Source organism: Podarcis erhardii, assembly GCF_964252035.2.
Source record: "Podarcis erhardii genome assembly, chromosome: 5".
Lineage (NCBI taxonomy): Eukaryota > Metazoa > Chordata > Lepidosauria > Squamata > Lacertidae > Podarcis > Podarcis erhardii.
Window position 1 is genome coordinate 49,806,694 of NC_138509.1, and position 13,406 is coordinate 49,820,099.

The following is a 13,406-nucleotide window of genomic DNA, read 5'->3' on the forward strand; positions in this document are numbered from 1 at the left end:
CCACCCTAAATTTATTCATGGCCAATTCATAGCTAAATCATCCTTGCGCTCACAAAGTCACAGTCCAGGGGTCATGCCTCTGTGCTTAAGCACATCTTCTGCATGCAAAATATCTCAAGTTCAGTCCTGGCATCTCCAGTTAAAGTTCTCAAATAGGCTGAGCTGGAAAGAAACCTCAGCCTGAGATGTAAATTACATATTGCTTTGATCATATTGTGTGTCCTTGAGCGTAACAGTCTTCTTTCACAAAGAGCCACACAGGGAACCTAATAAGAGTCCCCCACTCCCTGCTCCAGTGCAGGCAGCAGTTGCAAGGGCCCAGTCTGGATTAGGACCACAGCAAGGGGCAAAAAAATATATTGCAGTCAAGGGTAAATTGACTAGAGCTTATCATGGGCGGAAGTCAATGTAGTGCTATGACAGTAGTTCTTCCAACACAAGCTTACCAGAAGGAACAAACCTCTTCCACCCCCTGCACGGTGTTTCAGGGATTCTCCCAATGCCCAAGAGCCAGTTTTGGAGTTAATGGGTGAAAGTGGAGGAAAGCCCCATTACTTCCATAACTGAGTGAGCATTTATAAACCTTATTTATCCTATTTATTTTGCTTTAGCAATTTATTTATTGTGTGCATTAAAAAAAGAAGTAAGCAAGAATTTAGCCTAGGATCCAGAAGTGCCCACTTTGCCTTCAGCTGAAGTCTCCATGAAATGAATGGCAGCTTTGAGTATAGAGAATGGTTTTCACCGCTTAGTTATTATAAACTTAAAATGTTGCTCAAGGGGAGGCTTCCTTTCAGATTAATGCTTAATGTGGTTTTGGACACGGGGTGGGGGAACATCCAGGGAGTAGAAATTAATCAGTAAGTAATGCAATCTCTTTGAAACAGTCTACATGACACTTGAGAACTCAATTTGTTGATCAACAAGTGCATTTAAATGTAACATTTGCCAAGTGGCAGAGAGAGAGCAGCAACAGCAGGACCTCGAAGGATCAGTTACAAGAAGCACCCCCTTTATATTATCTGATTTTCTATAATATTCATGCAAGTTTTATTGGAAAAGAACATAAATTTGAAAAATAAGGATAATTAAGTGGGGCTGCAGTACTAAAGCAAGGAACTAGAAGCTTTTTCCTGCTTTATTTTGCAGTAGCAGCACTTTAGAGAGAGGCCATTTATAAGAAAGAGAACAGTAGTTATGTTAACATGGTAATTAATCAAGTTGGAAGGAAAGAGGAAACAAGTTGCGAATTGACTTCTGCAATAATAAAAAGGAATACTGAATGATACTCTGTAAATTGGCAAGGGGCTGGTAAACAGTCCCTCACTGTGTTTTGGGGATTTTGTATGCACTAAATCAGCTCTCATTTTGACACCCTAATCCAGCAAGAGAGTTCTGCAGGCAAAAGCCTGCTCTTGCATATGGATTCCCTTACCGCACCGGGGACCACACAAACAGGTCGGATACACAGATGTATCTTTGCATCTCTTGGTATACATCCTCATGTACATCGTCAACTGAAATCACCAGCATCATGGGGGTGCTTGTTGCCATCTGTCTTGCTATACCAATAGGAACTAGCTTCCTCAACTGCTGTGTTAGGCCATGGGACAGCCTGTTCACCAAAATCTGTGTATTAGGATCTGAATGTGTAAAAATCTCTCTCTCTCTCTCTCTCTCTCTCTGTGTGTGTGTGTGTGTGTGTGTGTGTGTGTGTCGACATGCCTTTGTCCTATCTTAACTCTATTCACATCAGCCCTCACCCCCCCCCATTTTACTTGGAAGTAGGGATGTCAGCGAACTCTGACAAAAATGAAAATGGAAGTGGAAATTGCTGGTGCTTGCTTATTTGTCACATATCAAGAACGAATATACCGGTAAATCCAGTGATTATGATTCATATTTGCTGTTGTGGTTGCTTTCAGTCTGGAAACGATGTGTAGTTGTGCCCCTCCCACACCATTTGCATGGTGCTTCCTTTACATGGAAGTGAATTGGAAGGAATAACATAATGACAATGTAATTTATGTAATTATGTAGTATACGTAAGTTACACAATTGTGCCACAGTGGGCAGCAAGAGGAATAACATAGGTTTGGGTGGAAGAAAAACTGCAGTGGAATAGAAACAGTTCTGGATGTGACTAATACACAGTGGTACAGAAGGCAATGTCTTTTTACAACCCTGCTTTGAAGCAAGATGTGACTTAAACAGCACACAGCTAAAGCGCTTACTGTTCTGTGCTTTCCCCTTTGTGTTTAAATGCATTTATTTGTATAGTCCCATTTGAGTGTTTTAGTCACCCATGGGATTATCATTGTGTGAGGGACAGTAGGGACAATGGCATTAGCTCCATCCCCTCCATTGCCCTCCCAATTGCTTTCCATATGTTATAAGCAAATGTCTGCAGTCTGGAACCTTGCTCTACTTGGCTAGGTTCCTTGTATGATGTAGAACCTTGGAGAGCCCCCTCCTCACTTCAGAAGTTAATCTTTCAGGTAGCTGAAGGTGACAGTGATAAAGGAGAGAGCTGCTATGCTCATACCTGCTCTCCCTTATAGCCTGGGGGAATGGATTGCCTAAATTGTGCTCATGTAATATTAGCATGCCCACAATCAATAGCCTTGAGTACTTGAGTACTCTGCACGTGTGCTAATGCAACCTTTGCCAACCAGGTGCCCTCTGGATGTTTTGGACACATCAGCCTTCAGCAAGCATGTGCTGGTTGTGGCTGATGGCGGTTGTAGTCCAAAATGGCTGGAGGGCACTAGGTTGGTGAGGGCTGCACTAATGAACATTGCATGCTGATGATCCAGTGGCTGTAGTAAATGTAGTTATAAATGATGGGATGTGCATCATGTATGTAAAACAGAAACAGCCACAAGTTGCTCCCCTGCTTACCCCTCCCCTCCCACTGTCATTTCCTCTGTGTGTCAGATTTTAGATAGTAAGCTAATTCAGGTCAAGGACCTGTCGTTTTAGTACCCTGTAAAGCACCATGTACTCTGGGTGTAATATATAAATAAATAATAATGTTTTGAACACAAATGAGGTGTTTGCTTATACACTGTATCCTCTGCAAATCAGGCCCCGAAGTCCCTGTGGCGACAGTAGCAATTATTCCTTCATAAATGTGCTTGGGAGAGAGACTTTAAGCATAGTAGTTGGCTTGGTTATGTGCTAAGTCAATGGTAGAACTGGGAGACGTTTGCCAGAACAAGTGGCCACACTGTATTTTCTAAATTAAATTAATTAATGAGGTTTACTCAAAGTCTTGTTTTTCTTGTTTTTCTTGCTAAATCACCCACAAATCCTCACCACTGCCTGGTTCCATATAGCTTGTGGACTGAGAGTGGATTTCTCTGCCGGATGCATAAAGAAAGTTATTCTGATACATAATTCCCTCTGGTTTAGTGTTGAAATCATATAGTGTAGTAACACAAGAGATAGCTGCCCAAGCCTGTATCAGTTGTCTTTGTGTGGTTTTGCTAAGCAGTTTTGCTATTACAGCTTTGCAACACCGCCTCTCCCGTGAGTTTCTTACACTTCCTTTCTGAGAAATGGAAAGGGAGTTCTCTAGTACATTTCCACAAGCAGAAGCATCACACCCTGTGGCTACATAGCAGGGAAAACAACAACTCATCAGCTCCTTTGTACTAGCTTGGACACTGGAGATTACTCCTCCCAGTGGGGCTGGAAAGGTGGACTTGTGTGCTCATCTTTCCTTCTGTGCGATCAGGATGTAGAATATGGGAAGTGGGGGAGAAAGGAGTTTCATTTTTAAAAATGAAACTTGGATACAAGCCATAGTTGCAATCTCTGAAATATTCATAATGTTTATTTTGGAGATAGAATCTGAAAGGCTGCTTCACTTATTGGGATACCAGTATTATTAGGATACTTCCATATGATCTAGAAGGGCCTTCCCCTTGTACCCTCTACAAGTTTCTACAAGCTCCCATCAACCTCAGCCAGCATGGCCAGTGGTTACGTATGATGGGAGTTGTAGTTGTAGCCTTTGGGGAAGGCTGATCTACAACAACAAGCAGTGATCGCTAGGATGTCAGAGTCAAACTACACATTACGTCATTTACATGGTTTGCCTCTATGTGCATTTGTTCAAATGTACAATTTGTTCATGTGTACAAATGCAAGAAATCCTAAGCCTAGCTGTAAAAGAAATCTAAACATATAAATAGTTGGATATCCATAGTTAGGCTTTGTACTCCATCTTAATTCTGTGTTAAACATATTATTGTGATTTATAAAACAAGTCGATACATATTTCTGGGAAACAACTCCCACTGTGTTCAGAGGGATGATCCCATTCCCTAGTAAGTGTGTTTAGGATTGCAGACTTAACATTTATGACCCAAAATTACACAAACCACAATCCAGCAAGGGCGAAGTACTTTGAAGTCCAATTGATTTTTAGGGGAAGGTGAAATAAATTTCTTCACATTCCCTTTGAAATTGATGAGATTTCAAAGTGCTTGACTTTGCCTGGATTGTACCCACTTAATTAGATATAAGATGTTCTTGTCCTACCAATATTAAGATCAGCCAGATTCGAAGGAAATAGTTTTGTGCTGATCATAAATGTGCTAACTCTTTAACAAATTAACAGCCCTCTCTGTGAATCCTCATAAGGTTGTATCTGAAGTCAGAATAACAGGTGTAACTGGGGAAGATGCATAGATTTTCATAAACATTGAGCCTCAACATCTGCTTCTGTGAAAAATTCGTCTCATTTATGAAGAAAATAGGATATAAATCACCTAATAACCGTCAAGAATGTCCTCAAAGTATTCTGCAGGCATGTTCCAAGTTGAAGTTAATGCGACTTGCATCTGCAAACTGCTTTGAAAATTAAGGGGTGTGACTGTTCTGAACGTTAAATACTTTCATGTTTTATATAATTCCAGTTGCTGCTAATCATAAATTTGCATGTCGCAAAACATAGGCACTCTAAAGGGATCTCAATACGTGCAGTAATGCTTTTCTAATCTGTGGTTTGTGGGTAGAATAAGGAGATATTTGTATATTGTGGGTTGTATCCAGTATCCCATTCACACAACGAACTTCCCATTCCTCTGCTTGTGTGCTCCATGTCTCCCCTTAAATCTGCTCTGGAGGGTTGGGGGAACCCCAGAACTGTTTTGCCAGCATATTGGGGGGGGGGGAGAGAGATGTAATCGTTGGTTGCAACTCATGTTTTTCAAAATACAATGTTATTTTTGCCTTGACAGAGGTTCTGAAGTTATAATCTGTTGCCCAGCAAGAGCTGGAGGGTCACAGGTTGGCTTCCCTGCTTTAGGATTTTTTTTAAAGCCCATGAAAAGTGTGAGATATTATTTGCACCCAGTAATCTCTCATTTTGTTTGTTGTTGTCATTTTTGAACTTTGCAGCTTTACGTAAATATATATTAAAAAGAAAGGGCAACATAAAATTTGACTCTGGGTTACACTAGCCAGGCTGTCTTTGTGGGACACGAGAGACTGGTGTGATGGGTAACAACAATGTGTATGTCTTTGTCTCCTCTACTCCTTTGGAGACGCTCAGGTCTCAGTGCCGTTGAGGAAGACTAGCAAGGTGATGAGTAACAGAGATCCAGTCTAGGCATCACCTCCCCTCTCTATTTCATTCTTTTCTACAGTCTACTATGGTGGGCCCTGAGCTGATGGTAGTTTAAGAATGTAATCTCTGTTTTGATATGTGACAGCTCAGAACCCATTATCCAGTAGATTCTTGGTAACTGCTTATTGAAGGCAGCCTAGTTTAAGGCATCCTGCATAGCATTTGCCTTCCAGAAACAAATAGGCATGTAATTACTCTGTAATCACATAGTAATTAGTGTCTACTATGCCTATATTGCATAATTATATGCCCTGCAAATTACATGGAAATTATACTTGGATTTAGTATGCATTTCTGCATACTGTGTTGTAGACAAAATAAACTTGAGGTTTAATATATAATTATAACTGCAGTAATGTTGAAATTCTGTAGAATGTTGTAGCTATATTTTGCCAGTTACAGGTTTTTACTATGGCATAGGGACTGCCATCCTCAAAGTCCCGTGGTCACACTGCCAGCGACTAGAAGTAGCAGTACATGGCCTATTGGTGGAGGTGATCATGCATCTAGAACCTGAAATGTGAACCAGGACATATATGAGTAACCCACCCACATGGTCCATGTTCACAAAATCATCCCGCTCTCTCTCTTTTTTTGGGGGGGGGGTTGTGGAGCTGGAAGCATCGTTCAAGGGGATACACCTAAGTAGGGATTTATGTAGATCCTAGTTTTCATTGAAGTACCGTACATTGGGCAGCTGCATGTGAGCTTAGGGCTGCACATTGCTGCATATATAACCTACCCTCATCTCCATCTGTTAGCTCACCTTGGTGGCTTGAGGATCACAGCTATGAACTTGCACGTAACTCTGAAATCCTACCACCTATCTTTTATTTTATTTGTTTATGATCAGCTCTGGTGCCAGAAGTTTCTTGAGCTGACAAATGTCCTTGATATCTCAATAATACAAATGTTGAAGCAACTCTATAATCCTGTTTCTCTCCTCCCTCCCTTCTTTTTATATATGTATAGTGGAGCCTGCCATATCAAAGGGGAACAACTGTTTGGATGCAGCAAAAGCTTGTAACCTCAACGATACCTGCAAGAAATACCGATCAGCTTATATAACCCCCTGTACCAGCAGTGTGTCTAATGAAATCTGCAATAAGCGGAAGTGTCATAAGGCCCTGAGGCAATTTTTCGACAAAGTCCCCCCGAAGCACAGTTATGGGATGCTCTTCTGCTCCTGCCGAGACGTTGCATGTACAGAGAGGAGACGGCAGACTATTGTCCCTGCGTGTTCATATGAGGACAGGGAGAAACCGAACTGCCTGAATTTACAAGATACTTGCAAGACGAATTACATCTGCAGGTAAGATAGCACATGGCAGTGGAGTGATTAATGAGGTAGCAGAAGGAACCTTTGGTGATGCTGAAATTGCGAAGGCTGGCAAGTAGTATTTTCGCCAGGGAACAGGACAATCAGAAAGGAAAACCTGACATCTTTAACAGAATAATAACATCTCCTTAAGTCTACACATTTTAAAAATACCTGGTTTCCCTTGGAGAAACCTAGGAAATGTACGAACTTTTTCCAGGCAGAGTTCTGCAGGTAATACTTTCTTGGCAAATAATCATGAGTGAACACTTAATTAAAACATATTTGAAAGGATGAAAGAATAATTTGGTAGAATTGTGAATAGTTTCTGGAACAATTTGCAGTTTCTTGTGGATTAACCCCTCCGTTTGGACTCTGACTTGCTCACAGCCCTGATAACAGGGCCAAGGAGGAAGGGTATTTAGCAGGTTGAAAGGGGAAAGAGATTCCTTTCAACGATATTATGGAAATGACTTACTAAGCATCAGTTTGAGCTATTTTACAACAGATGTGGGAAATCTGTATTGCTGAACTAAACCGCCCATCATCCGTGATGGGAAGCCATGCAGGCTGGGGCAAATGGGAATTGAAATCTGTCTAGGACAGTGGTTTTCAACCAGTGTGTTGTGCATCCCGAGGTGCCTTGAATGATGGTCAGGGGTGTCACGGGCAACATTGGCCTCTGTCACTCTTCCCTCCCTCCTCTGATATCCTCTTGAGTGTCTGTCTCCCAAAGGCTTGCACAGCTGTTTATTGCAGCAGCGCTGGCTATAAGCTCCATAGGTGAATGGTGCCTCTGGGAGACACCTCTCTTTAGGGCGGGGAGGGGGTAGCTCGGAGACCAGAGACAGCAGCAGCAGCTGCCTGGAGAGAGGAGTCTGAAGGAACACTCCACAAGAGAGGGTGTTCGAAAAAGGGTAAGAGGCTGCCAGCTCTGCAGGCAAATAGAAACATAACTGGGCTCCTGAGCCCCACAGGGGTGCCGCACAAAGAATGTTGTTGGTTAAGGGAGCCGTGGACTCAACAAAGTTGAAAACTGGTCTAGGAAATCATGTTGTTGCAGTAGATGAGCTCATGAGAAACCCCTAAGCTCCAAGATTCTTATTTCTATTACTACCAGCCTTTTCTTTCTGCAGTCCCTGTGCTATGCAACACCTCTCCACCCCTATGTTAAAGTATCTATACTCAAGTTGCAGTAGAGCCCTCATCTGTCTCATGCATTTATTACTAGCTCTGCTGGCAGGACTCATTAGTTGAATCTGCCCGGAGAGAACAGGCTAGTTTATGCTTGAAATACAATGTTTTGCGAATTGCCTCCTGTGACCTTCCCAACAACTATTTCCATAATCCGTCCTTAGCACTAGATAGCATTCCCTTGATATGTAGATCACATGAAAGGCCTGCACTTTCCTATGTATATTTCTGCTAAATTGCACAGTCCTGGAATAAAATACAGCTTCAACTTATAGGCCTTCTGTTCCTTCTCTTTTGCTCCTTTTTCCTATCTGAATGGTAGCATTTTCACTCCGATATCTGTTGCATTTGCTTGTGGGAAATTGGAAAGGGAATGGTTAACAAAAATTGTCCTCATGTTTGAATGTGCAGCATGAATATTTCCTTTAAGTGCCATCATTACTTCTTGCGCTGTCTTCATTCATTTCAGCGTCCAAGTTGCTTAATGCTATTTCATTTTCTCACTTTTCACTCATCTTTCCTGACTTTACGCCTTTCGTTCTCCATCATTGCACAACCCAGCTTCCTGGTCAGAAAAATGTTATTACTATTTTTGAAAGCGACAGGAGTATGAAAATGGATTTCTTCACAGATTACCAAATGCAGTTCTCTTTCCATTCAAAAATGCTGTACAGTGGGTTTTACCTCTGAGAGCCTATCTATTTGGGGTAATTGTCTGAGACCTAGTTCACACTGGCAGTTCACCCACCTGATTGCTGTAGTGCTAAGTGATGACTTGCATGTGTGAATGAGCCATCTCAGGTTTAATACCACCAATGTAATTTTAGTATTGACCAATAGCGCCACATTTTTCTATGAGGCTAATTTAAGAATGGGCAGGTAGACTCACTCATAATGGCTTGGGAGTTTCTGAACTGAGAGAGCTTGTCTTCCATTTCCAGTGTTCTCCATCCCTAGTGCTAATTTTGACATTCTGCCTATCTCTTTAAAACAGAGGTGACGCCCTTGGCATAATTTAAAGTTACCCTTAATATCATTTCATGGAAAGGAGGGAGAAAATTAAGCAGGGGGCAGCAGAGAGAAGATATCAGGGAGAGAAGCTACATCCACACCATACCTTTAAAACACTATTATACCACTAACATTTATGGCTTCCACCAAAGAATCCTGGAAACTGTGGTTTGTTAAGAGTGCAGAGAGTTCTTAGGGAACCTCTCACAGAGCTAAAATTTCTGGAGTGGTTTAATGATCAATCCCTTTCCCCAGGGAATTCTGGGAATTGTAGCTCTGTGAGCTGAAGAAGGGTTTCCCAATGGCCCTCAGCACTCATAACTATAGTTCCCAGAATTCCTTTCGGGAGAAGCCATGACTGTTAAAGTGGTATAATATGAATGGTGCTGATATGATCAGATAGAGAAAAGGTGGCTAAACCCACTTTAGTACCCATTTCTGGCTCTGATCTGCCCACTGCTAGTATGTGGCTCCTGCCGGTATATGGACCTCTGAGAGACAAAAGGATGCACAGCCCACCTTTAGGGGCTTGACACATGCTCCCACTGCTCCAACAGAACCGTTTCTCATCTTTCTTTTCTGTTTTCTGCAACAGCCTAGAAATACTTGCAACTTACAGCACATGGGTAAATGTGCCACAGGAGCACCTGGGAGTCAAAAGTGCATAACTGTATACTCTATTGTTTTTTTCTGGCCCTGTCAGGGGAAGTTTCTTTTGGACAGCTGGAAAATCCTAGTTGCATAGCATGGAAAGGGACAAGATCCGCAGCACTAGAGGCCTTTTATGTAATGGCCTAGCCTAGGCCTTAACCTGCCAACCTAGCAGTTCGAAAGCACGTCAAAGTGCAAGTAGATAAATAGGTACAGCTCCGGCGGGAAGGTAAACGGCATTTCCGTGTGCTGCTCTGGTTCGCCAGAAGCGGCTTGGTCATGCTGGCCACATGACCTGGAAGCTGTACGCCGGCTCTCTAGGCCAATAAAGTAAGATGAGCGCCACAACCCCAGAGTCGTTCGCGACTGGACCTAACGGTCAGGGGTCCCTTTACCGTTACCTTTTTACCACTAGTGCTCTTTCGGAGAAGTTGGGACCCAACTGTTAGAACCCAACAGGGCCCAGTCCTGTGAATGGCTTGTGGGATCCAGACTATTAGTGGATTGAAAATCAAATTAAGGTACATAATCCAGCAAGTGTAGCTTCTGCATGGATGCTCTTCATATCAATGCAACTTGCATGGAAGTGCATTTGATTTATTTACGCCAAAGAAGGCAGCATGCCTGAGCGTGAAACTAGATGTTGTACCCAACATGGAGCTGCTCTCTCTTAAATTTTAGGCACATTCACTTTACTTCCCCTGCCAGGAGTAAACAATGATTTGGGAGAAAGGGTATATATATTCTCTCTGACCTTCTAGTATTGTGATTTGCAATAACCTCCAAAACTCCTGAAGAGACCTGATGCTCTTGGTCAGCCTTTGCCAGCCTGGTGCCTTCCAGACATTTTGAACTGCACCTCCCATCACCCCCAGCCAATGCAGCTGATGATGAGACTCATAGTCCAAAATCTCTGGAGGGCACCAGGTTGGTTAAAAACTGCTCATAACTCTCCCTTACAACCTTCTTTTAACCAGCCCCTAATAATGTGCAGTGAGGACAGAGAAATGCCCAGTAAGTTTGCCTAAATGTTACAAGAAGATCAGAGTGGCCATGAACAAAAGGCTGGTGTTTTTGGAACATCAGTCCCACCCTCATCAGTAGGAATATGTTTTGATTAAAGAAGCCATTGGTCCTCTGAACATTCTTCTTTATCCCTTTTCATTGTGGTTTTCATAGCCATATCAGGTTTCATCAGATACATTTGCTGATGTTTCCCACTCTCTGCAAGAAAGCTGAAGTGAACCTTTCCATGTCCCCATGTCCCAGTATTGTCATACTGTTTGTTTAGCAGTTGCAGGCTAAACAAGCACAATTATATGCAGTGCCCTCTAGACACTTCTTTTGAACAGTGAGAGTTTTGTTTAATTTTGTTTTCAAATTGGAAGGAATAAATCAACTGAACAACACTTAAAAACATGTCTGGTAGCTATCAGGATCCCTGGTCTTTTGGGAAGATCATTATCCATTTACATCACACATATTAAAACAATAAACAGAGCAGTTTGCACCTGGGATATATAGAAGTCCATTTCTAAGGTCTTGGAGTACTTACTGAGGCTTTCCATGTACTCTCAGTGTTCATTAAGGCAAAATGGACTTGCAAATGCTGACATGCAGACTGTCTACTATCTTTCTCTTCTTTAGCTGTCGACTGACACTCCTTCCTTAGATGTGTTTGTGTATAGATAGTTAGACGTTGCTAATGTATTTTACAAAGAGTGGCTATAAAGTGTAGTATTACTCAGAGTAGACTCATTTAAATTAATGAACATGACTAAGTTAGGTCCATTGAATACAGTAGGTTTAACCATGAGTAACACATAGTTAAATACCACCCAGTGGAAGTACTTTCAGTACTACAAGTACTATGGAAGCACAACTGGCTGTGTAGGGCCACTTTCATTCATAAGTGTACTTTTATTATCTAAAAAAATAGAGATGTGGCTGAATCAGCTGCAATCCCAAGTTCCTGATGGGGAACCCAATCTTGCAGCTCATCTCTACAGAAAGCAGGCTTGAACTCACCACCCATCACCAGTTGTTGGATTGAAAGTGTTGTGCAAGAGACTCTGACATGTGGACAACACAGTGCACCTGTCAAGCATCTGACTGTCATAATGATGCTAGTGATTGACAGGTGGGTTGTCCCACCCACCTGTCAAAGTTGGCCTGTTGAGGTGGGGAAAGATAGTGATCTGGCCAGCTGGACCAAAAGGGTTCTCTACCCCTGTTTTACTTGGTGCACAATGTCTGCAGTCTCTAAGCCAGGCAAGTACTCACGATGTCTGATCCAAACCCATCTCTCAATAAGCATAATGACCAACTCTCTCACTACCAAAACCCTTTCAAATATATATTGGATGCAAGAGTATATGGGTTTCTTCTAATAAACCATTGGCTCTTCATCAACACACAGAAATCTTCCTTCTCCAGGACAGCATGGAGATCTGACAGCATAGGAGTGGAACTGCTCTACGATGTATATTTTGTGTACATACCTCTCAGCTTTTCAGGTTACCTACCTTGGACTCAATGGGAAATACATGTTCCCTAAGAGCCAGGAATTCATTATACTGCTAACACACAAACACACACACCTGCCTAGAAAAGGCACATAGTGATACGTTCCTCTTCCTTCCACATTCCTGTTTCCTTTCATATCCTGTAGGTTGTGAGTCTTCGGACAGGTACAATCTTATATTTTAATCTCTATGCAGTGCTTAGGAAATGTTAGGTATTTTATAAGTGTTTAATAACAATAGTAATAATAATTCAAAGTGCATATTCACTGAATAACCCCCTTGACCCTGGTGGTTTCCTAGCCTCATTACCACTTTGTCTTTAATCCAAAAGCTGCATTCATTCTTTTAAAAAGTTATGAGATCAAGTGTAGTTTGTTTTTAAGTTTACTGTATTGGGAGACAGGAGGAATGGTCTCCTTGCCTGCCCTCTTGCTGTTGCTTAATCTGCCCTGCTGGGTCTCCTTTGTTCTCACATATCTCTGGCACCCTAGCAAAGTACCCTTAAACCTAGCCTTAGGGTTTCTAGGAATGAGTTATTGCACAGAATTCCAGCCAGCAAGCCTAGCACGAATTGGTTTTATCGTATATCTTTATATTTTGATGAAGATGGAAATAAATGTGCCAAACTTAACTTCCAGTTGCAGCCCTTGGTGTCTTGAGGCTTGAGTTTGGATTCACTGGGGGAAAAGTTTTGCTACTTGCTTGCTTAGTTTCTATATATTAGTCTTACCTTATACACCCTCCTAAATTATTGATGTGTTTAAATAAAATTACAAATGGAATGTATACCTAATTGTTTTTAAAGAAGCCAGGCAAGGCTACGGGGTTCAGTATTAATCCATTCATACAATGTAATAAAGATTTGGGGAGAATAGGGAATACAGCAGAGCAGAACAACTCAATATCTCTTAAAATAAAAATGTAATTAAAGCATATTCACATCTTGTCCTTTGCAGCTGCTGTATAGATAATGGTCAAAGGAAACAGCTTGGCTGCTGTTGGGGTAGAAGTAGCCAAAAAAAGATATTTCTTTCTTGGCTTGCTTCAGAATCCAGATGTGTTTTTGTAC

At 41.9% G+C, this 13,406-nt stretch overlaps 1 protein-coding gene across 1 annotated transcript in view; it reads left to right on the forward strand.

Moving 5' to 3' along the window:
* GFRA1 (GDNF family receptor alpha 1) overlaps positions 1 to 13,406 on the forward strand; it is a 188,306-nt gene that overhangs the window by 111,476 nt on the left and 63,424 nt on the right. Inside the window, exon 4 of the mRNA XM_081863743.1 lies at positions 6,611 to 6,950. Coding sequence (XP_081719869.1) covers positions 6,611 to 6,950 — 340 coding nt within the window. The remainder of the gene's footprint in view (positions 1 to 6,610; positions 6,951 to 13,406) is intronic.